Source organism: Hevea brasiliensis, chromosome 15 (genome assembly GCF_030052815.1).
Source record: "Hevea brasiliensis isolate MT/VB/25A 57/8 chromosome 15, ASM3005281v1, whole genome shotgun sequence".
NCBI lineage: Eukaryota > Viridiplantae > Streptophyta > Magnoliopsida > Malpighiales > Euphorbiaceae > Hevea > Hevea brasiliensis.
Window position 1 is genome coordinate 69,868,688 of NC_079507.1, and position 20,242 is coordinate 69,888,929.

Below are 20,242 nucleotides of genomic sequence, written 5' to 3' on the forward strand. Positions count from 1 at the left end.
TTTTTAATTGTCGAGTATGAAAGCAAGACAAGAAAGTTAACGCTGGGTGTGGCACTAGAGATAAGATTCTTCCAAATATAATTAAACGCAGAAAGAGCAACCCTACCAGCTACCACAACTACCAGCAACCATTCTCACGTGTATGGTTAAAATAGGTAGTCGGTTATGGCCAATGTTTAGCTCATTCCAGTGATAGTCTGCGTCATTTATTAAAGTTAATAAAAGATGCATTGTCATTTCTGTCCCACATGGTTGAATAAAGGAAAGACCAAAATTTAACAGTGCATACAACAGTAGATGATAAAGATAGAGGCAAAGACAAAAAGATGAAGAGGGGAAATGGGCCATCTTTTATTCCAAGAAAGTCGTTTAAGAGTTCCATCAGTACAAGTATAGACAAAGAAGGGGAGGAAAATACAGTACAAAAAAGGAAATCTAGAAAATTTCTGTACCAGATATTGACCTAATTGACTGAAGCCTAACCCTAGACCCTCCTTCCCTCCCCCTCTCAGATGATCTGTTAGACAAAGGACTTTGATTTCTATTTGTTATGTAAGTCTAACCCCTGTTATGTTACAGACCATTAGTCTACACATTTTTGATAATCCTTATCCTACTTCTTTCTTTACAAGTAAAAGAAGGGTGATGGAAAATGGAAATAACACCATCACAATTAGAACTTAAACTAATTCCAGCTACTTCAAAAAAATCCTAAGCTCAAGATCAACAGAGAATCGACAGGAAAAGTACTTCTGATGGAACACTAACGTCTTCTAGGACTAATTCCTGCTACTTCAAAAAAATTCCTAAGCTCAAGATCAACTGAGAATTGGCAGGAAAAGTACTTGTGATGGAACACTAATGTCTTCTAGGATCCAGTTTCTCCCATTCATAACGTCCAGGGAGTGGCTTGTCCTTAACAGGGTCAAAGTTATACCTGCCCAAAAACCCATGTTGCTATTAGCTAATGAAAAGCAAGTTTGCACTTGAAGCATCTTAAGCAAGATAACTCAATAACTAAAAAGCAATCAAGAGAGATGTTAAAAGTAAATAAATAAATAAACAAAGGTAGCGCATGTACTTCTCAATAAATTGTCTCTGCTGCTCTTCTTCAGCTCCAGCAAAGAACTCATCCATTTCATGTGCAGTTGGGATGTGTCTATGCACGGAGTTCTGTATTCTCCTGCTAGTTTCAGTTGAGCTGGCAGGTCTAGTAGTCGAACCAGGGGTTATTATGGTTTCTGGGTCCCTTATCAAACTGCATGGAGTGGATTCCCTAGTGCTCCTGCCACCAAGAAGACAAACATGATACAGAACTATAGACAAGTTAAACCGCGTAAAACTAGAAGGACAAATAACATCAACGATACAAACTCATAGCACAAAACTGTATTTTGTAGCAAGTATAACAAATAACAAAAACATGAAAGAGATCATACGAGAACAAAAACATAAAAAAGATCATAGATTACAAAAACATGAAAATGATCATACCATTGAAAAGCATCTAAAAGTTAACAACTCAAATTTTACAAGCCCATTAAAGAACATCTACAAGTATTTCTCGTAATCCCTGCAAGGTAACAAGAAACTATTACAAACACAAAAGACACTTGAAAAAGCTTAAGGCAAAGGACATTATCATTCTACAGAAATATCAGCGAGACCTTTTTTTTCAGTTCAGCCACAATAACATGAGTGGGGGAAAAAGCCTTCATTATTCAGTCAAACAAAAGATTTCCTCTACTAAAAGAATAACGAGAAAAAAAAAAGCAGCAGGTAAAATGTTACAGCTAAATAAAGAAAATAAAGAAATTCCATCAAAGTATCCCATTCCAAGCATATATTACAGAAAAAATAGATATTAAAGTTAAGCATCAAAACAAGATAACCACACTTTAAGCATATTTATATTCAACTATAACCTAATGCAAACTAATAATGTTAAAAAATTGCAAAGGCATCCACTGACAAAGAAACCAACAGAAAACCTTCATATCTTGTAATTAAATAATGCAATGGGATCCCTAACTAAGCACCTAATGTCACACACACACACACACACACACACACACACACACACGCACACACGCACACACGCACACACGCACACATTCGCCAATATTCTAGAAATGTCAACCAAATTGAAGGAATGAGCAAAATTAATCACAAGGCAAGCTGCCATATTTCAAGGAACAGAGTATAATGAGATTTAAAAACTTTACAGATAAAAAAAACCAGCAGCAATGATGTCACAATAATTTTTTTGCTCTGCAGATAAAAGTTCCAAAAGCAAAGCAAATTAGAAGATTTAAGTCATTTTCAAACACAGGCCCGCTGCAGAAGCAAACAAGACTACAATTCACTTAGCCTGCAATAAAAATTTAATACATTAAAACTTCGAAACAAACAACAGCTCAAGTAAAAGACTGGGGGAGGGGGAGGGGGAGGGGTGTTGGAGGCAAACAGAGAGAAAACAGGAATTTCAAAACCAAAAAAATTGATAAAAGAAACTAGTTTTGAACCAAAAGCATAAAAACCCAAAATATCAATCAGATAAAGCCTTAAATTCCCTCAACATATATCACACAGCCACAAGACTATAACACAAAAAAATGTTTCAAGTATTTAAAAATCAAATAATAAAGGAAGAAGTTGAATTAAGGTCTAAAAAAACTAAAATAAACAATCATGCAAACATGGAAAACAAGCAATTTTTATTGGAGCAGGTATAAAATAAATTCCTGTAAGAGGGTAAAGTTTGGGTGAAAACGAAATGGAATCAACCAACATGAATGGTTTCGTTTGATCTCAGTGGGAAAATTTCAACTAAAGGCATCTGTAGAGTCTCAAATCCACATTTTTCCAGCAACAAAACATAGCATGAAAAAATATTTAACACAGAGAAAATCACATAGAAGGACAAAAGGCTGTGTGAAATTTATGTTTTAGTAGAGCAGAAACTTTTGAACAATCTGGAAATTTTAGGAACATAAATGAAGTAATAATAAATAATAACAATAATAAAAAAATAAATAAAGTCTATCCTAAACAAGCTAAGAAAAAGCTGCCACGGGCACTGTTTAAATCCGCGTTCTAGTTTCGGGCCCCAAAAATATAAAAAAAAAAATGCCCCGTTTTCTCAGAAACCAAACAGACGCAACACTGAAAAAGTGTAAGAACCAAGAACATCCCCCCCCTCTCCCCCTTTTCTTCAAAAACAAAGAAAAAAGCAAAAATTAAAACGTTGATAGAGTGAAATTGTAGCTAAATCGCTCGTTCACTTCAGTTTTATTAACCAATCAAAACGATAAAAAAAATCCCTTTGAAAAAACTCAATAAATTAATTCAAACCAAAACCTAAAACATATCTGAACTCCCAAATGACTAGAAACTAAAATCACACCCTCAAAATTGTCGGCACTCAAAAGCAAAACAAGAGACAGAATCATCTAAAACCCCAAAATGGAGACTAAAGAAAACGCCAACCCTTCCCTTTCTCTCCATTTCCCACCAGCCAAACACATAGAGAAAACAACACGAAGCTCTATAATAGATACCCTTAACTAAAAAAATTAAAAAAATATATATTACCAGAACACCCACCTCTCTCTACCTTCAATGTCCAGAACGTTCTCCCCAAACGAAGCCTCAATACCCAAATCCTTGCTCTCATTAATATCGTTATCGTTGTTGTTGTTATGATCGTCTTCGCTGGGCTCCTCTTGAATCTCCTCTTCTTTATTTTCTCTATTCACTTCTCTCTTTTGACCCGACCCATTAGCTCCGGAATCCGTTGAGCCCACCTGCACCCTCGAACCCGCCATTGAATTGGAGTTGTTAGGGTTTTGCGCCTCTATATTGTGGCCATGTTTTTGCCGCTTGGAATCATGTACAATAATCGGTAGCTTGACGAGGCGGCGGCTACGGAGCTGGAGATACCCAGAGGAGGAAACCGGCAGAGGAGACTGGGAGGGAACAGGAGGTGGTTGAGGCGGAGACGCAGGCACTCTGGCTTGGCGTTGAAGGGCTAGGGTTTTGGCGCGGGTACGGACACCAAGGGAGAGGTCCATAACGGCAACCTCGCCTGTCGTTTTAACCTTCCTCATATACTTTCCCATTTATATTTCATGGAGGAAGAGAGCCAGAACGAAAGCGCGAGCACTAGAGAAGGTAGTAGAGAGAGAAGAGAGTGCTTGGAGGTGGTTTTTGCGGTTGTTGGTTAAGACTTGAGAGAGAGAGAGAGAGAGAGAGAGAGGAATTGAAAGAAGAAAGAAGGAAATCGAACGGTGGATTTGTATTTGTACTTGTGGAGGAGTTGTGAGCAAAGAGGAGAAAGGGCAGGTTAGGGCGTGTCATGTGGGCCTTCAGCGGCCACTCTCATGTGTTTCGTTCAATACGTTTTAATTTCTCGTGACATTTTAAAGGTAAACTTTAAAAAATATATTTATTTTCTTAATGTAAAAAAAAATAAAAAATATTTTAGGCAATTTGCAATTCTAAATTTTATATACATGCGAAAAAAAAATCTCGGGCAAGCCTAGTCGATTTTATTTATTTTTTTTTATTATACAAAATTTTAATTTTTTAATGTAATATTAAATTAACTTAGTGAAAAAAATATGTGAATTGGACTTTAATTTTTTATAATTCTATTGCAATAAAAAATTATTGTTTTAATTTTTATTAATGTAAGAAAAAAAAAATTTGAATATTAATTAATTACTTTATTAAAAATTTTGCCCCTTAGATCAAAATCAAAGCTTCGCCAAAACTAAGCCCAAGTATTGTACAAAAATTAAGCGAGTATTCCAAGTTTAGGAGCAGTTTGGGCATATAAATTTGAGCATTTATTTTTTGAAGAGTACGAACTCAGAAATTGTGTTTTTTATTATATCGCGATATGATATAAAAAGCTCAAAAGGACGGCCAAGTCATTGGATACCCTTAGCAAGTGGCCAGGTGGAAAGTGCATTTTGATTATTTTATTTTATCTTTTGTTTCCCTTTTCTTATTTTTCTTCGTTTAATTGGCCACGCTCACGCCCCACCCTCTCCTGGGCTTGTTTCCGCACGCTCCCTTTCACTGGTTCTATGTTGACCGCCATGCTTACAAAAATTGTCATTAATATTACACTAGGATTTTTTTTTTAACCCATTAAAATTAAAAAATAATTATCTTTTATTATCTAATTCATTAACTATTATTCGATTGAAATAGTCATGCAAGATAAAATTATAAAAATTTTATTATATTTACTGAGTACATAAATTTAAATTTTAAAAAAATAAATTTTATATAATTATGGAATAAGATTATACAGTGCACAATTAATTATATAGTACCTGACACATACTGTATGATTCCTCGTAAAATACGGCAAGAATAGAAAGTGAGCGATGCTGAATGCCACATAGACATTTGAATTTAATTTTGGAGCCTACACTATTCTAATTTATTTATCTCCAAGAAAAAATGATCATTTAAATATACTTTTTAGTTGATTGGCAAATTCACTCATTAATAAATAAAACACGAGTATATAAGAGTTAATGATAAAAATAAATTATTATTTAAATTTAAATAATTTTAAATAAAATCTTTATTTTTATGTAACTTATATATTTTATATTTAATATAAAATTTGAAAAGATTAATTCTTAAATACGCCCAACTCAGGCCACACGAGACACTCCAGTGTTAGAATAGCCTTTGTCTCTGGATGAGTATTCAGTTTGAACTGAATCAAATTGAACCAAATCAAATTAAATTATGAAAATTGAATTGTATATTTTAGAAATTGAATTAAATCTAAATAAATAAAAAACCAAATCGAATTGAACCAATCTATTTTAGTTCGATTCAAATTAATTGATTTTGATTTTTAATTGATTTTTTAATTCATACTTGATTTCAAGTCATTTAATTTAATTTTAACTTTGATTTAAATTTAATAATTATTAATTAATAAAATTAAATAATTTATATATGTATAATTAAATATAATTCATAAATTTCTTATAAAAATAAATCAATTCAAAAATTGATTCGATTCTATTTGATTCGATTTAAATATATAAAATTATTATTAGATTCAGTTTAATTTAATTAATTTTTTCTTTTTAAATTTAACTTGAATTGAAGTAATTAAAATTTTTATAATATAAAATTTAATTAAATTAATTAAATTTTAAAATTAAATTAATTAAATTAATTTAATTTTTTAATTTAAATCAAAATCTGGCCGCCCTATCTTTAGAAAATCTTATAAGTGCGAGTGAGTGTGTAAGTTCCAGCGGTGGCACTTTTTTTGTTGTGTGCCCTAACACATACGTCGCCATCTGTGCTCCTTGAGGTTCAGTCAGTGATCTCATAATTGGGTCCTTATTTAACCTTTTCTGTTGTCAAATAAATATTTCATCACGTTTACAAGATTTAATATTTAAATATATTTAATTTAAATTAGTAAATATGAGAATTAAATTATTTTTTATTTGAGGTTTTAGAATTAAAAATTCCCTGTCATTATTAGTTTAAATTATTATATTTTATTATTTACTTAATAAAATAATTAAATACCATTTATTAAGCAATTGAGAGAAAATTTTTTACGTTTATATTCTAATTGCTTACTTGAGATGTTTGACAAATATATATTAGTCCATTTGAAACGATATCTTAAAGTTAATAATAAAAAATTAAAAAAATATATTTTCATTCTTTAATTATTAACCATCGACTATTAAGATGTGATCATTTATTATGATTTCAACCATTTACGTAAACAAATCTTATAAAGATCACAAATTAAATTTATATATGATGTCAAATATTAAAAAAGTATATTGTTTCCCATTAATTTGAAATAAAAATTTTACATTATACTTCATATTTAAATAAATTTATTTTATTTAATTAATTTTTTAAATAGAGTTTACCTAATTTATTTTAAATAAAATTATGTTTAATTTATTTTCTCCCAAAACAAGAGTTTTGTTTTTAATGCACTTGTTAATGTTGCCTAGTGTAACTTGCTTTTGTAGAGGTACAATGATTTGCACTAACGCTTTGAGTTGATAGAGTTGAAGATTCCTTTTATCTTTTTGTATGAAGTAAAATTAGAATCATACAAATTAATTAACATTAAAGGTGCATGAAGTTGGTCTACTGCTATTAAATTACTCAATTTTAAAATATAATAATTAAATATCTAATTCATAACAAAAATAATTAATTCAATTTTCTTTTAAAGAATTTTCAATGTTAATGTAGTTGATTAATTGCAGATGAGGTTGACGTGTATCGTTGCTGTCATCCTGTTCGTTTTTGTTTCTTGTATTCATCAAAACTGGACAAATTAACATTATTAATTCTTCCTGCAATGCACTGCGCAACGCCCACATATATATATATATATATATATATATATATATATATAACTTCTCTGGTTTTCAATGGACCAGAGGGTTTGATTAAAGTTGTTTTACTTTCTGTTGACGGTAAACTTCTCTTTTTAATTTTCCTTTTTTCTTTGGATTTTTATTTTTATTTTTATTGAATATCTTTATACATATAGAGCGTTTGTATATAATGAAAAGTATTAAAAAATAATTTAAAATTAAATTTAATAAATTTTAATAATAAAAATATTTAAAAAATAAAATATTTTTTAAAATTTTTTTGATAATATGTAAAATATATTTTTTTGAAAAATAGTTTTAACTCATAAATTTCAATACTAACGGACACAAAATAAAATATATAATTGATTTTATTTAAATTATAAAGTAAAAAAATGTGGAGCTAAAATGATAAAGATAGTCAAAATTTGAAATTTTAAGAAGAAAATATGAAAAGTGAGGGAATATGCCCATGACGAAAGGCATACGCTGGGACCAAAGAAAGGCCTACCGTGCAAGCCACGTCATCACGCCTGCATTAGAAGAAAGTAGGGTCCACACCCCACTGATTTAGAAATTAGAAAAATGTTAAATCCTTTAATCATATCATTCTCGACATAGAGAATCTTATTGAAGGCTCTCTAGCCTACGGCTTAAAACTTTAATCACATTCACACGCGCCATCCCATCCCTTATTAAGCCATATATATATATAAATATATATAAAATATTCGGATGTAGCTATAGATAAATAAAGTTATTTATTAAATTTTTTAAATAGATAGTTAACAATTGTTCTAAAATTTATTAAGTACAAAATTATTATGTCTTCAAAATATTATTTTATATCGATAAATTATTAAAAATTATAATAAATAATAAATAAACATAAAAATATTATAGATATGATAACTATAATTTTCATTATTATATATACTTAAAAATAATTATAATTTTAATATATTATATAATAAATTAATAATTATACATTTATTTTAATAATAGATAAATAATATAATATATACTGTAATTAATTATTTTATATATAAATATATAATTTGATACGATTAAGATATATTAACTGTAATTAACTATCATTAAAATTATTAGCTATTAATTATTATTAGCTATATTAAATAGTTAAATTAAATAAATTATTTAATTAATATGATTAATTCTTTTAAATATATTATAGTAATTTTTTTGGAAATAAAAAAGGACAACCAAACCCCATAAACAAGACTAACGACTATACAACACGCCAGCCTTATCATGCTGTAGCTAAGGTAAAAGAGTAAATTTTGTAATCTCTTAATAAAATTAATTTAATTAATAAAAATAAAAGATCATTATTTATTAATTAAAATTATATTAAAAAAGAAAATTAAACAACACGGTAAAACAAAAAAAAAACGTAAGATGAAAATTACTGCATGATTTTTTTACCTAGAGAGTAAAAAATGGTGTCAGACATCACATCCCTGTGTAAAACAATAATAATCCTCGAATTCAACGAGAGCTATGGCTATAAGCCTAAGGCCGCCGTACGAGACGGGGCATAAAAGGAAAAAGAAAGGTAACGGGTGAATGCGAATAAGCCAATGATGGGCGTTCCCTCCATTTTCACGGATTCCTATTCTCATGAGCTTTCCTCCTCTCTTAAAAGCCGCTCATTGCCCTTTGCTCTACCCGCTCTTTAGGTGCGTGGAGACCACTAATTAGCTTACTTACATTAATGCCGTGATAATAGAGGAAGAGACGGGTGCATATGAAACAACATGCCGTTAATGTTAACTGAAAATTGAAAATAGTTATGGTGCATCCACACGTGAGGTTCTGCACGTGATTCTTTTGTCTTTCACTGATCCCGATTTCTATTTGGAATGCACAAAATTTGTAATCAATTCCATCCTCATATGAAAATATGATTCAATAGTCTTCTTCTCAATCTCCATTGAATATAAGCTTGCAAACTCCCATTAATTTAATACTCATTTTCATGTTATAATAGACGCTATTCTTTCCCCCACAACTGTGTAAATTAAACAAAATATGGGACGCGCTTCTACATTTTCATTCCCACGTCCAGAATTAGGAGAGATTATACTGTACATAAAGAAAAAGAACATGATATTATAGTATTTTTTTTCATATTATATTTTATTAAAATATAAATAAAATTCAAAATATTTTAAATGAAAAAATTATTTATTTATTTATTACGTATTATGTTTAGGAAAGGATTGAAAATGGAGAGATATTTTGGGGGAGAAAGTGAGCATGTTAAAAAATAAAATAAAATTATTTATTCCACAGGCCATTTCTCTCCCAAAATCTACCCTCCATTTTCTGCCCTCTCCTAAACATAAAGAATGGTGACGGGTAGAGTCTGGGGCGAGAATATCTCGCCCGTCTCTGCTTTATAGAAGATCGGATCGAAGTGGATTTTTTAATGGGCATTTTTAATTTTTATTTTAATACATCATTACAAAATATAAATTTATTTATTAAAAAAATTATAGTTAAAAATCAAGTTTTAAATATAATATATATTTATTAAAATTATAATATTTAAATACTTAAATATATAAAAATAAATCAATTTTTTAATAAAAAAATAATATATTATTATTAAAGCAGGTTTTAGGGATTTAAGACGGGAAGCAAGCCGGCCTCCAGTACCACACAATATCGAAATCATAGGCAGAATCGGGAAAATTGATCAGATATGATACAGGTTCAGGACATCACTGGTTATAAATCAGAATGTTAATATTTTAAATACTTGAAAATTTCTTCAAACTTGCATCAAATACTTGATATTGTTGATATGAAGCACTTAAAGCAAATGGCAGCACTTATTTCCATATCTTCACATATTTATCATGACTCGCAGACGCAACCATCCCTGTAAGCGGCGATTGTGCCAAAGCTGATATCACACACTCATGAGCAGGAATCGTCATACACTTGTTCTCACCCGTGTTCCAGAGTTCCAGTGACTTGACAATAATGACGGTTTGTCAAGGGGAAAAAGAAGAGACATAAAACAAACATTAGTAACATCAAACACAAAGTAATGCTCTCACTTTCCATGGGATATTCAAAAACATTTGGAACTTACAAATACTACTACCACTATATATATCAACATAAGGGGGAAAAATCACCTGATAGCCTCCAATGACCAAGAGAGTGGAGTAGCTTGGATGGAAAACACAAGAATGAAACTTGTTCCCACTGGAAATAAGTTCGTGAATACACTCTCCTGACGCCAATGACCACACTCGGACAGATTCTTGACTGACAGAGGCCAAGAAGTCTCCATTTACATCCCAACAAATGGAGTGTACCTCAGTGGAGTGACCCTAATAACGAAAGAGGTCATACAGTATACTGGTTAATATGGGTGTGCTAATGGTGTTCAGCAACTAAATAACAGAAATACTAAAATATAGAAACCAAAATGAACCAACTAATTTGGTTTGGTTTGGCTTTTTTGTTTTAAGCCTATTTGGGACTGCACTAAGTGTATCTCTGTGGAATCACATAATTGCACCAAATCCTCAGTAAAAAAGATCAGATGAAGGAACAAATGGTAAGATAAATCAAGCAACAAATACTACCTCAGTTCAAATTAATCCATAAAACAAAATAAAACCACAGCCATGAATGGAAAAGGGAAATTCTAGTAGCTCACTAAAACTAAAATGTGGGAGAGAATTAATCCCAATAATTTGAAGTAACCATATGTTTGTTCCTGAAAATGAGAACAAATTTTTACAATTTTTAGCAGAATTAAGGCAAGTATATGACAATGATTTCTAATCAGTTATGCTAGACCTATAGTAGCACCAATAGCAACAAGCTTTATATTTACCTTAAAAGGAATAAAATTCCTTCAAATCGCAGTATTCCGCAATGTCACCATACAATTCAAAATCAAGAAGGATGGACAATTGAGCATTTCTTGACAAGAAACAGCCCAAAACATTAACAGAGTAATAAAGGATTAGCAACTCAAGAATCATGCACATTAGCATCGGAGTAAAAGAATGCAGAGTTATGAAAGAAAGAAGCACCTAAGCAATGAAAATCAAGGAGGTGGTCATTCTGGAGCCACCTTTGCCAAGTGATCAAATTACGATTTTGAGGAAGAGTTTGACTATTACTTGAAGAAGAAGCAGCAGCAGCACTAATGGGAAGAGCTGTAGTAGCTGTTATTTTTATAATGTATCTTGAGTTTGCACATAAGGAACATGAAATCAGAATCTGGGTTTGCTAGAAGCAAGGGGGAGGAAGAAGCAGCCATTAATCTGGTGTTTTAGTTCAATTTCAACGACTGAGAGAGAAAATGAAATTCTGTTTTAGGGAAACTTATGGGAAAAAACAAGGGGAGGGTGTGGAATTATCATCATCAACTAGAAATCTTTTTTTTTTTTTTTCCCCCCGGAAAGAAATCCTCTTTCTTGACTTTGGAATCTTTGGGACTTGAAATTAGGGATTTTAGAGATTTTGGGGATAGAAGCTTGAAATTGAAACAATTGACAGTGAAGTGAGAAGCAAAGGAGGTGCAATGTGAGAGTGAGTGAAATTGGCAGAGAGGACTGAGGAATGAGATGGATTGAGTGAGGACGAGAGGACTGGGTGAGAAGAGAGAAAGAAGAGGAGCAAGAGGTAGGCCGTGATTGTGAAAGAAAGACAGAAAGAGGATACGGTAAAGCAATAAACAGCATTTGACTTGCCATTTAAAACTTTGGTCGATTTGGTTATTATGTGTGTGTTTTTCAAAAAATAACTGAACCGAATTTCCCAAAAATATTAACTGAACATAACTCTACCATTTAATCCAAATAACCAAACCAAAAAAACTGATTAAAACGGTTTGGTTCAGTTTTTTTGTTATAACAGTACACAGCTTAGCCCTACTAGTTAATGCACTAAAGAACAAAATGTCACTTCAATGTTTTTCTTTCTGTTGAGTTCTGAATTTAAGACTGATACCAGTAATGAGTGCGTCTGTCTGTCAGTTTCAACATCAAATATGGACACAACATTCTCCGCAGCTGCAGCCAGCAGCTGCCCAATTCTTGGCTGAAATCTAACTTGTGCAGTACCTCCCTGCTCCACCAAATGATTGGGTTTTAGAATATTAAAAGGATTCAAATCCATTAGAAATTCAATAATGTAAAACAACTAAGGTAAAAAAGAAGCCGAAGGCTAGCCTTAGATATGCGGGTGCTAGAATACTGATTGACGTTCCAGAGGCGTATCTCATTGTTACCATCACAAGAGCAGAAAAGGTCATTTTTCTTAGGGTGGAAATCAAGAGACATCACATGTGAGGTATGCCCAGTATATGTCTGCAAGGAATACCTTGGCTGCAAGAAAAAGCTGCATTTAGTGCCAATGACATGTAGACCAAAATGGTAACTGATATGGAGTTAGCAACACAAAATAATTGATGCCAACTGCTTTCAGATCATTCAAATACAACAAAGAGCATCTGATGTTACTTCCATAAGTTCACATATTAAAATATATGTGACACGAGGAGGCTTTAAACTTGAAATTAAAAATGATGTCAAAAGAAGTATATGTGACACAACTGAATAAATGATTACATGTTTAGGAAAAAAAATCATTATACTATTTTACCAAGAAAAGAGAAGGAAAAGGGAATGCATTGTGCACTCTAAAATACATACAACAGATTTAAGCAAGAAAAAATAATCAAATGCTTCAATATATTAATTCCTGCAATTGCAGCTTATATGGACAGAAGAATGAACGTTTTCCTTATGAAAGCAGTGGAGGTAGAAATTTTACATCTACAGCATCCCAGAGTCGAACACTTGTATCAAATGAAGATGTTGCCAGCTGAGTTGTATTTGGTCTGAAACGAACATCAGTAATTATGTGATTGTGTTCTTCAGGAGTGCATTCCGTCTGCAGAGTTTCCATGTTCCAAAGAACAACCTACTGACATGAAAACATATTCACATTGTCACTTATCCAACTACATGTTATGATTTTTAGTTTTACAAGTCAAGTATTGATTTCAATCAACTTCCAAAGTACTATGTCTGTGTATTGAAAAGGTCACAAGTTAAAGGAGCAGTTTAAGTACCTAATAACAATTAAGTTGATAAAAAAAAAATGATAACTATGACACGAACCATATCACATATATTTCATACTTAATTTCATTGTACTATAAAAGCACTGGCCTCATAAGCAACCTGAATCATCTTTTAAGACAGCTAATTGAGTGAAGCAATAACAAAACAATCAAAATAAAAGGAGACCTATGATAGCATCATAAAGACAATGTTTAAGTTCACTACTGGGAGGGCGTTAAAAGATATTTACACCTCTCCACAAAGTATACATGCCTTCTGCATCTTAGTTTTCAAATGTATGCAAGCAACTTCACCAGCAAATTTCCAGTGATAAATCATATTGTTCTACATTAAATCAATTCTTTGTTACTGCATTGTACCTTCTTGTCATGCCCAGCACTGGCCAATGACTTCCCATCTGTGGAGAAATGACAGCAAACAACTTTGCCATTGCTTTTACGAATGGAACCAACTTCGCTGAATGAGAAACCTAAGGTGAAGAGAAATGGACAATGTTATGGTCAATTTGAACGGGTATTATTGCAAGAAGATAGAAATGCTGCTTACCCTTGGAAGCCTCTGTTGCATGTTCAGAAGGATTCTTTTTCAATGTGCTAAACAAATCCCTTCCATCTCCATCATCATGTGAGAGAAAAGATTCAACGTTATCATCTAAGGACCCAACATCTCCAAAATGTTCAATGTCTTCCTGCAATGAGATAAAAATAAGAATCTGACATGTAAAGTGACTTATGAAGGGGCACTTTTGGGTGGTAATTTCAAGGGAATGTTTCAATGCAGGTACACTGGTGTGTATACACATTGAGAAGAGATGCGTTAATACACCATTCTGGACTGAAGTCAGATAAGGACTAAGATTATCAATAATGCAATTCATTTTTCACTAGAGGGGCCAACCATAATATGGACATCCAGATAAATAGTCCAAAGAACATTGTCATAATAGCTTTGCAAGAGAAAATTTAAAGAATTTTATAAAAATTTTGTAGCTACAGTAGCTGACACAATTCTACATTTATTAACTACCTCCTCTTCAGAAAGTAGGTATCTGAAGCAGAACACTGTTTTGCGAGTCCTATAGCTTTAAATATAAGGAGCATAGCAGATATGGAGTTGTTATGGCGGTTCTAGCAGTTCAGATTGTAAATGTCCACTTCAAATCTCTAGGTTATTCAGCTAATAAATTTGTTATCAGTACATACCAGTTGGTTTGTTGATGATGCAAGAGCTCCTGTTCCATCAGCACCATACATGATCATGCCTTTCGACATGCTACTGACATGCTGCAAGTTGCCTGCTGAGGAAATTCCATCACCAGGAGTATGAGTTGATGGTGTTGATGGTTGAGAATTAGGAGAAGGGCCTACAGTGTTTCCTGTGCCAGCACTATTAGCAGGTCCAGAAGATGAAGGACCTTTCCTTTTTCGATTATTCTGTTACACCATAAACAGACATGCAGTAGTTATTAATTTTCCAATTTATTAAAGAACTGAAAGGAGAATTCATTGAACTAGTATTTAATGTAGAATTTCATAGATATGTGAAACAATAAGGCATAAGCAAGTGAACTTAAGGTAACTTGAAATTTCTCCAAAAAAAAATGTTTAATGTCATTATGTCAGTTTAGGATACAACCTGTACTTGCTGCGATTGTAGAGGATCTTGCTGTTGAGAGGACGACTGTTGCATCGGTGGCATGTTCATCTGCTTAAGAAAAATTAGCACAATGAGCATTGTCAAATCTTAACCCTGCCAAAACAATTGTCATGAAAGTTTTGATATTTTCTCAATGGCAACAAGAAGAAAATCTTACCTTAGATGAAGTTGATTGCATTGGAGAACCAATAGATCCATCATTTGCATTTGGTTGGCCATCTTTGGCTTGCAAATTGCCTCTAGGAAATCCCCTAAACTTTCTTGGATCCATATCTCCATATATTGGTGAATTAGCAAGATTGCCTTGTGCTTGAACCTGTGCCAAGAGTTGTTGCTGTTGTTGTGGCAAAAGCTGAAACTGACTTGCACCGTGCAAAAGAGGCCTTTGAACTTGTGCACCCAAACTTGGTCTAATTTGGTCAATCCCCTGCATGATATGATAACACCCTTAATGGGAACAAAATGAATCACCACTGAGAAGTGAGCTTCATCGTAAAACATTAAAACTTACTGTTAGGGGCCACCCCTTTAATGGAAGACTGCCAACACCAGGGTTCAAAGCTGAAATTTAAGGAATTAAAGTAAATTAGAAAATTATTCAATGGAAAAACACCACACATTACAAGTAAAGAAAACATAACTGATCAAATGTGTCTAATGTTTTGGAAGCAAACATACAGAGTAACTAAATAGAGAACAAGATTAGCTACTAGTTTCTACACCTAGAGTAGATATTTGAACACAAACACATGAGCTGGAGCAATTCAAACCAGACAAGTTGTTTCTAATCTGTTTATCCATACATATTAAAGGAACACTGAAATATTTTTTGCCTGTAACTCATCTAGCCTCTGTTCTAATGAAACAATATTGTTCATATCTATTTCTTTTCTCACATCATTCTAGATAGTGTCCCTTCTTTTAGTCACACAAGTCACATAAAACATAGCAACATGTTATATGTCTCTTTAACAGTGTCTTAAAGGCCCATGATTGCATGTAAAAATTCTGACCTAAACAAAAAATCAAGTGTCTTAAAACTTTAGCAATCGAAAATAGGAATATAAATGGAAATCATTTCACTAAAGAGTTTCTTTTTAAAAAAAACATGTTTACATATCCTTGTCCTAAAATCCTATTATCCAACTGAGGACCATGTATTTTACCTGTATTTACCATTCCAGGTTTTGACTGCATGATTCCCGGCCCATAAATTGAAGAAGGATCCATAGGCAAAGATCTTTGAGCAGTACCCAAGTTCACTTCACTTTTGATGTCCTACAAATTCAAACCAATCACCAAACAGATAGAGGAAAAAAAATAAAGAGGAAGTAAAAATTGGAAGCAAATGTATGAATATATTGTCCAAGTAGTTACAGTAGTCTGTTGAGTTCGTGCCTGGATTTGCTGCAATGCTGCTGTAATGCTCCCAGAATTCCCTTGGACCAACTGGCTGTGTCAGCACGAAAAAGTCAACATGCATTGAAGTAGGGGACACAATGGTCTTATAAAATCATATAACCAAATTTACCCAGGATGATTTGTTGCTTGTTTTAGTAGAGGCATCCTAGCATCAAGGAGTGGCTGGGATGTTTCTGAATCCATTGGATTAGAGTGTTTCATACGTTCCTCATAAATTTTTGCCGCCATTGCACTAGCAGTGGATTGACCAAGCATTCCTTCAGAACCAATAGCATTTACTGGACCGCCAAGAGATGGATTATTAGGACCTCCCCGTTGGAATTGAGCTTGACGCATCAGTTGCAACTGCTGCATTTGCAACTGTTGTTGTTGCTGCTCCTTTGCTTTAACTTGTTGTGCCTATGCAATAAAATCAGAATTTCAAAAAAAAAGAAAAAAAAAACATAAAATACATGATCAGCAAGTTTAAATTACACATTGAAATCTCAAAAGCCACCTCTATATATGCTGCAGCAGCCTCTGAATGTTTCTCATTTGTCCTTGCAATAAAAATGTCCCAGAAGACAGACCACCATTCAAAAAGAAACCCTCCAGGAGCATCAATTGCTGCAAATTCGAGCTAGTAATTACGTCAATTCCTCATTTACAGGCTCTCCCACAGTATTTTCCAATTCCTTTATTCACTATCTTTAAGTAACCATAAAGGCATGCCAAAAAAGAAATATTTTTCTCGTTTGTTTCAAAAGCAAAGTAATTGTTGTCAATTTGTCACTCATTAATTTCAAAAATATCCACATCCATAACATAAAATATTTATCTGTAAATAATGTCGCTCCAAATGTGGAGTAAAACTCATAATTTCCAAGTGCATAATTTACCTACTGGATCTGGGGCTACTTTCCCTTCATTCATAAAGGACTTTGCAGTGGCATGCAGTTTCTTCTTCACCAAATAATCGTATATGTACACATCAAGCCTAACCATATATGAAAAGCACACCAAATTTCAACCTTATCTCATTACAAATAAATAAATTAGAACAACTGCAAAACAAATTGAAATTTCGAAAAAAAAAAAAAGCACAAGTACAGACATTTTATCTGCTTCCCAGTTGCTCTGCGCCATGTTTTCAGCTCAAAAACGCGAATCAAAGCTGCTTAAAAACCTAACCAACAAAGAAAAGTTCTCAATCAATGTCAGTAATAAAAATTTTATCCGGTCAAACTCCAATTCAAATTCAAAATCTACTAGCTCAATTCAATTATGCTGTTGCGGGAGCAACATTGATTAGGAAATGAAATTGAAAATTAAAAGATAACAAACCTTTAACCTTGATAATTTAGATGGATCAAAAAGCCTGCATTACCAATCTTGGACTCCTGCAACAGCGATCTCCATTGATCAAAGCGTTGTCTCTGCATTTACCAGCAAAAAAATAATAATATTTCAAAATACTAATCCGAAAATTAACACAATAATCTTTGATTAAGAACCATAAACAATTAGATTTAGTTACCCATGCTTTGGCGATTTGCAACGAGTAAAATTGGGGCTTCGCGATTATTGGGCTAGAAGGAAGTATATTAACACAGGAGCTAGGGGGTAGAAGAGTTAGAGCTGGATCCGAAGCTGAGGTTTGAAAACCAGAGCTGAAGTAAGGGTGGGCTTCGTAATAGCCGACGGATTATGAGTTGGTGACGTGGACGAAAGTGAATAAATGACCGTAAATTCTCCTCACAAAGGTCTGCAAGTAAGAGGGCCTAACTGTGTGACTTGGCTTCGGAATCGTGGCTGAGCCTTCCGTAAAAAATTTATAAAATAAATATATGGAAAGAAATTTTAGGCTAAATCTATATCTTTCTATATATACAAAGAAGGTAATCACGTAGCATTCTCTTTTACATATTGTTATATGACATTTTTTTCATTTAATTTTTTCTTTTTTTTAATTATATAATAAAATTTTAATATTTAAAATTATAAAAATAATCATATAATTTAATCAATTTCAAATAATTTTATATCTTGAAGTAATGTTTTTATTATATTATTATATTTTTATTATTTTTATAATAAAATTTTTATTAAAAATTTTGAAAAATAAAAAATATAAAATAATATTTAATTAATAAAAAATAAAATATATAAAAATAACTATATATTTAAACAATATTTCTATTATATTACTATATTTTATTATGAAATTTTCATTAAAAATTTTATAGATAAATAAATTAATAAAAATATGAAATAATATTTAATTAATAAAAAATAAATATATAAAAAATAAAATATGAAATAATTAATAAAAATTAAGATATTATTTAATTTATATATGTTAAAATTAAAAAAAATGTAAATTAAGATTATTTATATATTAAAATTATTAATAACTATGTGTGTATTAGCATGGGTAATTTCTTAGTGTGTGTGTATATATAACTCTTTCACTTAATATTTTCTTACATAGCATTACCATGTGGCTAATATATAGTAAAGTTTAACACATGATATTCCATTTTATAGTATTATCACATGACAGAGCATGACACATAACATTCTTTTATTATATGTAAGTTATAAATTATTTAATGGTTATCTTATTAATACTATAATAAAAAAAATATTATTATAAGGTAACTTGCAACATATTAATATATATTAATTATATATATATATATTTTTTAATTATTTATATTATGAAATTTTATTAAAAACCTTTAAATATAAAAATAACAAAAATAAAATTTGAAATAATTAATAAAAGAGTTTGATACATGGTATTATCTTTTATAGTATTGTTACGTGGCATTCTCTATTATATGTAAGTTATAAATTATTTAATAATTACCTTATTAATACTATAATGAGTAGCATTATTATAAGTTAACTTGTACAAATATATATATATATATATATATATATATATATATATATATATATATATTGTAATTATTTCTATTATGTAATATTTATTAAAAAGTTTGAAAGATAAAAATAATAAAAGTAAAATTTAAAATAATTAACAAAAAATTTAAAATATTACATTATTTTTATAAATTAAAATTATTGATAGTCACATGCATTGATACGGCTAATTCCCTAGTGATTACAAAATTCAAAACCATCATAAGTTTTTTCTATTTTAGTTAAATCTTTTAATTTCATCAATTTAAAGGGTATGGTTTGATTATTTGAAGTAATATAATGATTATTATCATATAAAAATTTATGTAATCATAATTACGTATTTTGATTTTTTTTATTTATTATTAATACTAGCACAATCATCACTACTCAACTAATGCTTATTACTACCACTATTACTTCTATTTTGTCACCATCACCACAATCACCACCACTGCCATCATCACTATCACCATCATCATTCTATTACCATAATCACTATTACCATCACTTGAAAACTGTTATCACCACTTAATTATTGTCAACTCTACCATACTTGGCCACTACCATTACTGCTACCTTATCTTGTCACCACTACTATATAACTATCGCTGTCACCACTACCATTATCATTTAGCCACTATACTTATTATTAATATTATAAATAAATTAAATATTAAAATAAAAATTATCATTACATTTCATTGCTTATAT

The 20,242-nt window shown here is 31.3% G+C and overlaps 2 protein-coding genes across 3 annotated transcripts; both read right to left on the minus strand.

The window, feature by feature from the left end:
* Positions 1–327: 327 nt before the first annotated feature.
* On the minus strand, positions 328–4,268 carry LOC110636218 (cyclin-dependent kinase inhibitor 4). Its single transcript, XM_021785828.2, has 3 exons — positions 3,607–4,268; positions 1,082–1,285; positions 328–937 (listed from the first exon to the last, which is right to left on the minus strand). Exons 1-3 carry the CDS (start codon positions 4,119–4,121, stop codon positions 859–861), a joined length of 798 nt encoding a protein of 265 aa, XP_021641520.1. The 5' UTR covers positions 4,122–4,268; the 3' UTR covers positions 328–858.
* Positions 4,269–10,100: 5,832 nt separating this feature from the next.
* Positions 10,101–18,296, minus strand: LOC110636203 (transcriptional corepressor LEUNIG_HOMOLOG). Of its 2 annotated transcripts, none has more exons than XM_021785786.2 (19): positions 18,138–18,296; positions 17,945–18,036; positions 17,715–17,786; positions 17,500–17,597; positions 17,118–17,227; positions 16,731–17,020; positions 16,598–16,652; positions 16,366–16,477; positions 15,711–15,760; positions 15,357–15,626; positions 15,179–15,247; positions 14,746–14,976; positions 14,090–14,231; positions 13,903–14,012; positions 13,230–13,379; positions 12,626–12,781; positions 12,405–12,521; positions 10,571–10,768; positions 10,101–10,402 (listed from the first exon to the last, which is right to left on the minus strand). In XM_021785786.2, exons 3-19 carry the CDS (start codon positions 17,744–17,746, stop codon positions 10,259–10,261), a joined length of 2,334 nt encoding a protein of 777 aa, XP_021641478.2. In that variant the 5' UTR covers positions 17,747–17,786; positions 17,945–18,036; positions 18,138–18,296; the 3' UTR covers positions 10,101–10,258. The 2 variants fall into 2 exon arrangements, with proteins under 2 accessions (XP_021641478.2, XP_021641476.2); XM_021785784.2 differs by having other exon boundaries at positions 16,577–16,652.
* Positions 18,297–20,242: the final 1,946 nt, after the last annotated feature.

Excerpts from the sequence above, each read along its gene's own strand:
- LOC110636218 (XM_021785828.2), bottom strand. The coding sequence starts at position 4,121 with ATGGGAAAGTATATGAGGAAGGTTAAAACGACAGGCGAGGTTGCCGTT. Across the intron at positions 1,286-3,606 it reads GACATTGAAGGTAGAGAGAG|GAGCACTAGGGAATCCACTC; the intron begins GTGGGTGTTCTG and ends TCTTGGTGGCAG. Across the intron at positions 938-1,081 it reads CAGAGACAATTTATTGAGAA|GTATAACTTTGACCCTGTTA; the intron begins GTACATGCGCTA and ends GTTTTTGGGCAG.
- LOC110636203 (XM_021785784.2), bottom strand. The coding sequence starts at position 17,746 with ATGGCGCAGAGCAACTGGGAAGCAGATAAAAT. Across the intron at positions 15,248-15,356 it reads TGCAATCAACTTCATCTAAG|ATGAACATGCCACCGATGCA; the intron begins GTAAGATTTTCT and ends TTTCTTAAGCAG. Across the intron at positions 14,232-14,745 it reads CATCATCAACAAACCAACTG|GAAGACATTGAACATTTTGG; the intron begins GTATGTACTGAT and ends ATCTCATTGCAG.